This window comes from Tachypleus tridentatus, chromosome 1 (assembly GCF_004210375.1).
Source record: "Tachypleus tridentatus isolate NWPU-2018 chromosome 1, ASM421037v1, whole genome shotgun sequence".
Lineage (NCBI taxonomy): Eukaryota > Metazoa > Arthropoda > Merostomata > Xiphosura > Limulidae > Tachypleus > Tachypleus tridentatus.
In genome coordinates, this window is record NC_134825.1 from 80,713,529 (window position 1) to 80,725,664 (window position 12,136).

At 28.1% G+C, this 12,136-nt stretch overlaps 1 protein-coding gene across 7 annotated transcripts in view; it reads left to right on the forward strand.

The window, feature by feature from the left end:
- The window catches only part of hfp (Poly(U)-binding-splicing factor hfp), a 59,461-nt gene that overhangs the window by 33,902 nt on the left and 13,423 nt on the right, over positions 1-12,136 (forward strand). For 4 of the 7 annotated variants that reach the window (XM_076506720.1, XM_076506748.1, XM_076506737.1 and 1 more), the window contains 4 exons: positions 4,477-4,535; positions 6,952-7,165; positions 9,620-9,747; positions 11,106-11,174. In XM_076506720.1, coding sequence (XP_076362835.1) covers positions 4,477-4,535; positions 6,952-7,165; positions 9,620-9,747; positions 11,106-11,174 — 470 coding nt within the window. Of the gene's footprint in view, positions 1-4,374; positions 4,422-4,476; positions 4,536-6,951; positions 7,166-9,619; positions 9,748-11,105; positions 11,175-12,136 lie in introns of all 7 variants that reach the window. The other 3 variants (XM_076506727.1, XM_076506769.1, XM_076506775.1) reach the window with 1 other exon arrangement.

The following is a 12,136-nucleotide window of genomic DNA, read 5'->3' on the forward strand; positions in this document are numbered from 1 at the left end:
TATATCAATCACATGATAACTATTTTAAATAATAAATACCATTTACCTTTTATCCAAAAACCACCTCCTCTATACAGTAGCAAAGACAACGTTCAGAAACTCAATCTTGAAAACTACATGAACTTAATTTTAAATACACAACATTTGCGACTTTTCCTTAGTCCATCTTCAGGTGATAAATTATAAAGCAAAAAATAAACAAACTGCATTATTCAGATCATTTAAGCTAAGTTGAATTTCTGATAAATACATTTCCAATTCATTATTTGCTCTTCTTAGAACTTTAAACTTCACTTTATGTATAGTTTCATTACATTTATTCAGCACATGATTTACAAGATTGCAAAATGTTATTTATTTGATTTATTCATATTCTTATATGTGAATATAAATCTCACTTTTAGTGGATCTAAGAACATAGAGGACATATATGGTCATGCACAAAATTATTTCAGGTCTTGAATATTGATATTCAGCCTTTTGAAGTTGCAAAATTGTTGAATTCCACCCACACCAGATTCATAGTTAAGGTGTATCTTATTAACTTATGACTAAAAGAGCTATTTTACATGTGTGTGGTAACAGTGAATTAATGGAATAAGTTTATAAATAGAAGCAAATGTAAAGTCCTTGAAGAAACAAATAATGAATTGCATGTGGAAAAAAAGTGTTTTGATCATTGGACTTCAAGCAAGGTTAAATGAATAAAATATTGCAGTTCATTTGGTATTAAATTTATGAGTGATTTTGCTTTTTCATTTTATGGTAATATTCTGTATAATGAATGACAAAAATGTAACTGATCAGTCAAGTAATTCACGTTAATAAATCACTTAAAATGTTACATCACTGAAACATAAATGAGATTATTGATTCACATATTCTTAAAAAAACATATCATGAAAGCTTTCACTTGGGTATTATTGTTTTAAGTTATAGCCACTTCTACATCACTTATATTTTTAAAAAGTCCTAATGGTACACATATTCAAGAATAACATACATTTTGAAATTCCATTCTTTTTATTTTGGTTGCAGTTTTTCTTTTCTGATATGATTTAAGAATTGTGCAAATCTGATCAGATTTCTTTAGATGTGCCAAATTGAATTACAGTAACAAGTAACTGTAAAGCTCTAGTACAATTCTGATTCCATTTTAGAAGCTAAAAAGAAAATAATAGTGTGACAAATTTGCATTTTAAATGAATACTTTTAAAAGTTAGGAATAATTCATATCTTCAGATATGTGATTAATGCTGTTTTAATATATCACAGTTTGTTGAATAAAAAACTAAGTTAATAAAAGAATTTTGTAGTTGTATGTTAAAACAAGTGACTGTTTATAATTATTCTTGTAACTGCAGAATAAAATATATTGCAAATGCATACATTAGGTTTTTTAAAAGCTAATATTTTGAGGTTATGCATTTTTATATGGACATACTCTTTTTTTTCACATAAAGTTTGAGCTTGGTGACACTAATGAATAATAACATTTTAATGTGTATATGTGTGTTTTTATAATGAAAAAATTACCAAATTGTTTTCTTGCATTTGTTTTTACTGACTGAAAACCAATTTTAGATGGTATATGTTTCATCATTATTCTCTTGGGAAACATGGTTTTATTTTAAAGTTAAATTTACAGTTTATTCATAGTATTGACCTAAGCTTGAATATATTTAGCTACTTACTTAACTTTGGTAAGTTGTGATGATTCAAAATAAGTTTTTCTCAAGGTTAGTAGCCAATAAAATAACATCTAATTATTAATTTGCTACTTTTGTTTTAAATAACCAATAGTAATTACTAACTAATTTAATAAAATTCTGAGAAAGATTATTTCTGTGTTGGTAGTATCTAAGATTTGATCCTGAATTGTCTTTGTAGAAATTCTTGGGTGTTTTCTTCCATTAGAACTTCAACCAACTAACTTATTTTATAGCTTTCAAAAATGGTTTCCAAATGTTCTTGACATGTGGGTTAGGTAGCCTGTGTTATCGGTTATATGAATATAGAAGGCTTGTTTTATTTTTATTTTTCCTCTATATTTCTCATATTCCATCAGTTTGGTATTATTTAAACTTAGTATTATGGTCTCTGGCTTTAGGTTGCTTGTGTTTCTGCTGTACTCTTTGCATGGTTGTAATTGATAGTGCTTATCTCAGCCCAAGGGCATTGAACAATTAGATTACTCATGTTTTTGTTTCAGTGTTTATTTGATATTTATTATTAAGTATATGTATACTTTAGCATACATATTTAACATCTAGGTGGTTTGTGTTTTATTGTTTTCTTGATGGTTATAGTTAATACTGACCTCAGACTAAGTACATTTAGTAAATATGTCAAATGTGTTATTTTTGTACCTGTTATTTTCTTCATGGTCATTGTTAATATTTACTTCAGATTCAATCATAAACATAAAAGAATAATGAGGTTTGATATGTTTTTGAAGAAAAAAACACAGACATTCAATATTGATGAAACTTATTTGTTACAAATGTCATAAGAAAACAATATCAAGTCAAAAATTAATTAACAAATAACTAAAAAGCAAATTAACAAAAGATGCCAAAATTTGGCTGCACAAGTATCAAAGAAAAACTTATTAAGAGGAACAAACTTAGCAAAATGAGTCTAGTAGCTAGTAGGTCCTATTTAACTGGCTTTAACTGCTCTCTCTTGCAAGTTCTGCATGTGTTCAATTTGATTTAGGTCTGGTGACTTAGCAGACCTGTCTAGTGCCTCTGGAGCTCACACTGTTTTTGTTTTTATAACTAAGCTTGTTGTTCCAATTATTTTTTCCACCATTCATTTTCAATTAACTTTTTATATAGTACCATCTCAACATTTTGACTATATTTATCAGATAACTGGGTCAAATAAAAAACATTTAAAAAGTTGAACATATTCATTTTCTGTAATCACTTTAATTGAGCATTATGTTATAACTATGATACTACCAGAAGTGTTGCTAAAAATGTTCCATAGGAGTTACAATTAGCAATAGGTAGTCTTAATTATGAGTGATGTACACACAATAGAAAGCCTTAGTGACTACTCTGCTCTGATCATCAATTGAGTATCCTCACTGTCTGAAGTGTTTCACCCTTATCTCAAGAAATATCACATAAAGTTGGAACTGCTAAGCACCAACACAGGATTGTCATATGTTCCATGATTATTGCATTTAGCTAGTTCAGATATTACTATATAAGGAATTTAGTTGTATATTTCAATCAGGCTTATACTCTAAATAACATAAATGCATATTTAATTAACGAAATTTAATATAGTAAATTATATTGTATCTTGTTTAGTATGTGGTACATTCAGGCTAGATTTCCACTGAACATTCTGTATGTATGTATGACTTCCCATGGTACTTGACAAGCTCTACTTGTTTTAATTCACTGGCATATTTAGCTACCTGTTTGACACTTCTGTGTGTGGTTATGTGGCCCCATCTTACCAGCTATAAAACTGGTGAAATAAATTATGCTACTTTAATGAGTTCTCAATGTAAAATCCACAATATTTATTTCATCAGTTTTATAGCATAATAAGTTATTTATAAAAATGGAAGTGTAAACTAAAAATAAAATTATCTTCATTCTTAAACTTTTTTTTGTAAATAACTACTGAACAAAATCACAAATTTTAAATAGTTACATTAGCAATCTACAGAATAAGTACCAAACATGGGTACATTTTCTACTGGAGAACAAGGTGGTTTGTATTGCAATTTACTTTTCTAACTGTTGTTTACTTGATGCTTGTTGTTTATAATTATATTTGAGTATGTATAATTAATAAACAGCTTGTACTTCATACTCAGTTTTCTCTTCTGACTATTGTGTATATTTCATTTAATGAGTTTGAATACTTGTAGTAAGTTTTGTTCTTGCTTTTATTTTATTTATTATTTGCTTGAAGATTATACATATATTTTTCTTGTTTACTGTTGTTTGCTTGAAGCTAAGTATTAAGTTAAACCCAAGTAACTGTAATTATCTTATGGTATTTGCATATTTCCACTTTTGCTGTTTACTTGAAGATGACTTAGTATTAAGTTCAACCTAAGTAACTGTATCTCTTTCCTCTTTTTGCTACTGTATGTTTGAAGTTGACTTACTGCTAAGCCTAGGTAACTGTATCTCATGGTGTATTGCTCTCTTTCCTCTTTTTGCTGCTGTATGTTTGAAGTTGACTTACTGTTAAGTTAAGCTTAGGTAACTAATTATCCTGTGGTAAATTTGTGTAGTTCCACTTTTACTCTTGTTTGCTTCAGGATAACTTGGTTATTAAGTTAATCCTGAGTATATGTAATATCTAAATTACTTACATTCTACTCTGTTTTTTCTATTGTAGCAACAGAAAACGCTTCAGCGTCACCAGGCTTTAGTACTAATGTGCAGGTTAGTAACTGAGGTGGGTCTTGGGGATGTACAAAGATGTTTTTCTTCCTTCCAGCAAATGGCAAGCCTCAGGACCCAAGTTCAACAGCAACAGGCTTTGGTGCTCATGTGCAGGTCAGCTTTTCCATACTACTTCATCTGGTCAGGACTAGCCAGAACTTGATCTAGGTCTGTCCATTTTGGAGCTGTGGTTTTCAAGCATCTTAGCTCTACTCAGGCAGAAACTGGAGGCCGAAATTTATTTACATTCTGTTTTAATATTTTTATTGGAATATAGCAATGGATTAACAAGAGTATATTGTACAAATGCATAAAATGTTAAAACCTTTCCCATAATCATTATAACAAAATAAATTGTACATTATTCAAACTTTAAAAGAAATTTTTGATGTGAACCAAAGTAATCATCAGAATTATTTCATGAACATTCTTTGAAATAGGTATTCTTTAAAAGTAATTAAAAACTTGTGGTAGAAAAAATATTTGTTGTTCAAGATGAGTAAAATATAAAATATGTGAAATTATCCTGTTTAAAGTTTGAATTTTTGTTTTCAGTTGAGATATTTAAAAACCACAGTAGGAGACTAATGAGCACTAGGAAGGACCTAGATTAAGCTTTTCAGAGATAAAAAAAAATTGTTTCTGGATTAGACTGGTACAGGTAGCTTGTATGCAGTGGTTATATTACTGGTGAAATCTATGGTGGTAAATGAATGAAAAGAAAATGCATGTGAACTTTTTTTTTTCAATTAATAGCAACTAAAATCTTACATTTTGTGGATGTATACAAAATAGATTTTTGCTTTGACTCTTGTGAATTTCATAAAAAATGTATATTTATAGTATTGTTTTTTCTTGTCTCAAAAGTATAATTATTTAACCTATTATGTCTTATTGTACTCTTATCATTTTTAGGTTTCACTATTTTCTTATGAATTTACTTACATTAGAAAATGTGCTGCATTGTTAACCCTATTGTAAAAATTTGCTAATATTTTAAAGTTTTATAGATTGTAGTTGATTTATTATAAAATTAACAGAAATAGGTGTAATAAGTCATATAAAAGATTAAATACTTTATTTACATTTTCATATAATTTAATCAGTAAATTTTATTTTTCACACATGAAATGAATTTTACTATTTCTAATATATTTTATTCCTTTAATTTATATGCAGAGTTTAAATTTTTACTTCTACAAAAGTTTTGAGTTGGAAAAGTAATTTCCATGCAAAAAAAAAAAAAAAAATTTGCTAACTGATGTAAGTGTTCAGAGGAAAAGAACTGTTTTTAAGACTGAGGGGAAAAAAAAGTTTTAGAAATTTCACTGCAAATAGCACAAATTATGATACTCCTATAACCATATCATATTAGCAGGTATTTGTTTAAGGTATATACATATATATATATATTATTTTTTTATTATTATTGTTATTTTATGGATTGAACTCATGACTGTGGTAAATTTAATCAGTGCACTTTCTGGTTGTATTAATTAATAACTGTACTGAGTAAAGTATCATGCTTCTTTATTAGTGATACAGGCTTAATATGTTTTAGGTAAATATTAATTCTTAGCCATATTGCTATGATATGTCTTAAATCTTAATATTTAAACATGAACAAAATTAGTAATAACTAATAATATAATAATCAATAATATAAATGAATAATTTCAGTATTCTCTCATAGCATTTTGTACATAAGTCATTATAAGGATGTTATAATTTCCCAAGATAATAAATGTTGTGTTATTTGTAAAATTATTCATAAACAATTGTGGAATGACTGTCATATGAACTGTGTTTTATTTATAAAAAAGTGTTCACTAGAAAAGTGCAAACAGTTTTGTGCTAGACAATTTAGTATAGAAGTATTATTGAAATTTTTATTAGTAAAAGGTAAAAAAATTGTTTTATTACTATTCTGACATTTATTTAATACACTAGATTTGCATTAGTGTATACCTTGTAATATGAAGTCTATGTGAAAATATTTGATAGTTTGCTGTAGTAGAAAAATGTTCTAAATAGTTATGTATTTGGGTCTGACATAGCCTGGTAATTAAAGTACTCAAACTGCAATCTGAGGGTTGCGTGTTCAAAACCTGTTGCCAAACATACTCACCCTTTTCAACTTTAAGGGCATTGAAATGTGGCAGTCAATCCCACTATTTATTAGTAAAGAGTAGGCCAAGAGTTGGCAGGTGGTGGTATTGACTAGCTGCTTTCTCTTTAGTTAGTCACTGATAAATTTGGAAAGACGTCTAAAGAAAGCCCATGAATAGCTTTGCACAAAATTCAACAAACAGATAGGATTTTTTATTGAGTATACTATAAATTTTATTTACTGGTACTGTAAAAAATATTTACTGTGAAGTATGTTTATTAAATTACATTGCTTTATTATTAGATTAGTATTAGAGTGTTAGTAATTTAACTACTTTTAGTCAAAAGAAAAATAACATTTTTCATGTACTTTCTTCATTACAGATTTTGATCTGCATTATTTTACTTTTCTATCGTTTAGAGTATATGTTGGAAGCATCAGTTTTGAATTAAAGGAAGATACCATTCGTCAAGCCTTCTTGCCCTTCGGTCCCATAAAGTCCATTAACATGTCCTGGGATCCTATAACACAGAAGCATAAAGGCTTTGCTTTTGTTGAGTATGACCTTCCTGAGGCAGCTCAGCTTGCTTTAGAGCAAATGAATGGTGTCATGATTGGAGGTCGAAACATTAAGGTACATTTGGTTTTATAGAAATTCTGTGACTTGCAAATTTTCATAAATTGATAAGACTGTAATCTCAGTTAATAATATTATATGTATGTACATTTTATAATGACATTTCAGACAACAAACCCATAAACAAATGGGTGCCACAAACAAAAGTGAGATTAGGGTGCAAAGTAAAATGTAGGAAGGGTAAAATGTGCTTTAGTACATTCCCTAGTACATATGTGACATATCTCCTCTAGGCATCTTGTCTTTTCTATTTTTACCACTACCCCTTTAAAAGATTAAAAATAAGAGAAACATGCTTTAGTAAGAGGAGTATTGACAGAAGTAGTTGTAGGGCTAATACAGTAGTTTAAGTAGATTGTATGTGAAATGTGTTTATGATCTCAAAGTGTTAAATCTTTATGCGTGAGTCTTTCAAAATCAACATTACATAAGAAATGCAGCATTACTTGAAATTAATAGCTGTCAACAAAAATAAAACTGAAAACTATTAAAATGCATGAAAGCATTTGATTCTGCAATTAATAACCTCGTATAGTTATTTTACAAAACTGTCACCCACTCAATAGCATTCAGAAATAGTCAAATGACAGATTTGACAAATCACATTTTAACATACAGGTATCATAATTTCCAAGCTAGTTCTCAATTCTAATACAGTTTATTTCATTATAAGTGTTTCAATAGCAACATGGAAAACTTAAGTGTTTTGATCTCTTCTTTTTTTTTATCAAATTTTTGAGTTTAGATTATATAATGATCCTTTGAGAATATACATTATTTCATGTTGTTTTTCAAACTTCACCCTATTGATAATGAAAAAAATGCTTTTCTTTTGCTAATGCTATTTTAATATTTTTCCAAAATTCATAATTAGAATGAATGTCATCTGTTGCCTTTGTATATTCCAAGTTATTAATGTTTCCTAAATGTGAGTGAGTCTCTGCATATCTTTTATGGAGAAAACAGATTTGTTAATTTGCACACAATAAAAATAAATTCATATTCTAATGGTAATGTTATTAAATTTACTTAACTCTTTCAACCTGGTTTTCTTGTACTATACATGACAAAAGTCTTGGTGTCTTATATTCAGAATTTTATAAAAATACTTGTTATTTATGTTATATTTATTAGTATAGCATAAACTCTTAGCTAACAATCCATATGTTTATAATATAGTTTTGAGTTTGTAATTCTACAAGGAAATATTTTGTCCTGAATTTCCCTAGTACATATGTGACATATTTCCTCTAGGCATCTTGTTTTTTCTATTTTTACCACTACCCCTTTGAAAGATTAAGAAATTAGTCATAAAGTACTCACAATAGAATAATTATTGCTCAGACAAACCATAGTTTTTATAGCCTTCAATTTTGTGTAGTTACAGAGCTACCAATAGAAAATCAAACCTTCCCTGCCAGCTTCATCTGTCACATTCTCTTTTTCTGGATATGTTCATAATTCTCTCTCATGTATATATTATATATGACTGATAGAAAACCAAGGTTTTCATTTGTTAAATGATATATTTCATAATGCTGTTTTATAAACAGATAATATTCAGTTTTACTGAGAGTACAAGCAACATTTCAGCAAAAAACTTAATAACTAGGCTGGATGAATTTGTAATGGCTCTTGTTGCATAGTTAGTAAGCCAGAAAAATTGTTAGAAGTAGGGGAAAGGGGAAATTATCAACGTTTTGTATGTTATTAGTTCATGTTCTTTAGTGCATTACTTATTTAAATAAAGATTATTTAGTGTATTACTACCATTAATATAAAACAGTATTAATTGACAGCAAGAAAATTGAAAATTGGGTAAGTACTTTGTTTCTTGTTCTTTATGTTTATTCGTTATTTATTATTATAAAAATAACTAAAATGTAAAATTGGAATATGAAAAATCTAAGCTGACATGTTTTAGAACCTCAGAAAATGTTTTATTTATTAACCTTATGCATTTTTAAGATTTAAACTGTTATTTCAGTAATTTAAAATAGAATAGTCTGCTTCAGTATTGTATCAAAAGGAAAGTGGTTGTGTGTAATGTTAGGTTCATAACACAGAAGGAACAGTATTTTATGATTATTGGATTTCACTTCCATACAGATGTTTAAAACTTCTATTCAATTTTCACTTACCTATTATAGTGATTAATTTTGATCTTTGGTTGAAAAATAATAATTACTCTCAAACCTATATAATGAGATGTTTTTATCAAGTTGAGGACATAGTTAAGATTTTTACAAAGTTGACTTTGTTTTTATAACTTATAATATTTTCTACAAGTCCTGTTTTTTTTGTATAACAGTATGTTGCAAATAAGTAATTTTGATGTGAAAACATAGAGTTATGCTAATGATTTGGAAACACTTTATCACTTTTTACTGTTGAAATAGGTAGTAGTAATCCAGTCTGAATGAGGAATACCATTGTAATTTATTTTTCTAGATTGGTCGACCAAGCAACATGCCCCAAGCTGCTCCACTTATAGATCAGATCATGGAGGAAGCCAAAAGCTATAATCGAATTTACATAGCCTCGGTACATCCAGATCTGACAGAACAAGAAATACAGAGGTAATGAATTCATTAGAAAAACAGCTTTTTTATTAAATGAATATAATAATAGTGATGGAGAATGTACGGATAACCTAGGAACATTGATGATGGTAAGGATAAAATAATTGTTGTAGGTAATAAGTATACAAGTGTAATTGGTAGTAATGACTATCATAGGAATACTATTGGTGATGACAAATAAACATTTTGTCTGGCATTGTAAAAGAACTGCTATTGACATTAAATGATGGTGTTAAAATATTAAAAACAAAAGCCTGTTGAATATAATGAATACTTCAGAAGTAATGTTGGATTTTTGCATGTCAAGTTTTGCAGTGGTAATTTAATTTTGTAACCAGTCATCCACATTTTAATACAAGATTTATAATTATTAAGTAATGCTTAATTAAGCAGTTTTTAACACCCCTCTGTTGTTTGTAATTAGCAGTGACAGTTATTTTGGCTTCTTGTATTACATCTACCATAATTTTGGGTTTTAGTAAAAAGAGAACAGGATAGGTTACAGACAATAATATGAAAGATTGCAATGACAAGACACTAACATATATTTCATAAACAAATTAGTTTTTTTCATATGAAGACTTAATGAATTATAATTTGTATGTAGTAAAATATAACTAATACTTTTCAGTTTCAAAGATTATGTTAAAATGATATTTTATGATGGCTTGAAATAAAAGAGTTAAACAGCTGTGGTTTTCAGTTATGTCTTCTTTATGTGTATAATTAGTTTTTAATACATGAATATTGTCTTTACCTGACACCTTTATGTTCTTGGTTTAAGAGTTTCCTTTAATTTTAAATAAGTGTTCACTTTATATCCTCACATGTGATAAGAAGTAAACTAAGTAAGTAAACAGAACTTTCTGTGTAGTTTCATTTATTAGCCTTGTTGCTATAAATGTAACTAGCTTATGAAAATATACTTTTAAAGAGAAAGAATTTAAGCCAAAATTATTTCTCAGGATGTATTTATTTTTTAATAAAATGTGATGATAGATACAAGAGTAGCTTAGTCATAAAGTATTTGCTTATGTGTGCATTGGAAGAGAAAGCAAAAAGGTAAGTTCAGGTTTAGCCTGTTACAACAGATGAGTTCTTTAGTACATTATATATGCTGGTGGTGAGACAATAAAGTAGAAACACGATAAAGCCACTAATAACAATTTTCTGTTGAAAATATATTTTTTTTTATTAATTTGTTTAGATACTGAAAAATGAGAGAATATAACACCTAAAGAAGTTGGCTTTATTAAATTTGTGTTTTAGTTTTGTTCTACATTTCCTGATAAGTACTGACAATAGCTATCTGAAACCATGTATTGTGAAAATATAATAAAATTGTTTATCTTTAGTGTTTTTGAAGCCTTTGGAAAAATCAAGTCTTGCACTCTTACACCTGGTGTCATACCAGGAAAGCACAAGTAAGTGACAGATGTTTTGTCAAGTTAATATGCTAGTTATTTCAAGTGTCTAAATGTTGCTATCCATTCATTAAGGTGTGTGTGTATTTATGTATCCTAAATTCACCCTATGGTTTCTGCCTGGGCTGATCTCCCTAGTGTAAAAATTGTTGGCTTTCAAAATAAATAAATAATACCAGCTGACCCCAAACTTGTTGCAACTGAGGTCATTACAGCAAAGAAGAAGAAATATATGTTCTGAAGTATCAAATTGTGTGACATTATTCTGGTATTAACCTTGTCTTACCAACAATTATTTCTATAGCGTCTAGGTTTCTGTAACAATGTTATGTCTTCTAAACTACCAAAAAAGGGTTAAATTTTAAAGCTTCTTGAATGCTCAAATATATTTTATGTTTTTGTTGCAATAAGTGTAGCTACAACTTGCTGTGTATGCATGTTTGTGTACAGATTGAATGAAATAAAATTTAAACTTTACCAAAAATATAGTTATTGCAAGGTACAATGTTAGTTAACAGTTCCTAATATTTTACACATTTTTTCATGAAATATACAAGGTAATGGTATTCAAGATAATTACATCCATTACTGTTATTTATTCTCCACACTTTTATGGTTGGAATCTTATATAGCTTTTTTAAAACTTTAACTTGTGAACTAAAATATATATTTTTATTAGTTTTCAGCAAAATGTTTTGATGTTGTGAACAAGAAAAAAAAAATTTCATGATGACCACTTGGGTTGCAGTAAATATTTAAAATATTCAGTACAAAATAAATAGTAAGAAAGCTTGGTGTATTAATCATTGTCAGCTGGTATCTCTAAGTACATCTAGTAACCACAACTACTCCAGTATCACATTAATATAGTGAAATCCATCTACAAATTTAAGAGTTTTGTAATATCAAGGATTTTTCTTGTCTAATATGAAAGATTAGTAACCATTAACTATTGTAGCAGA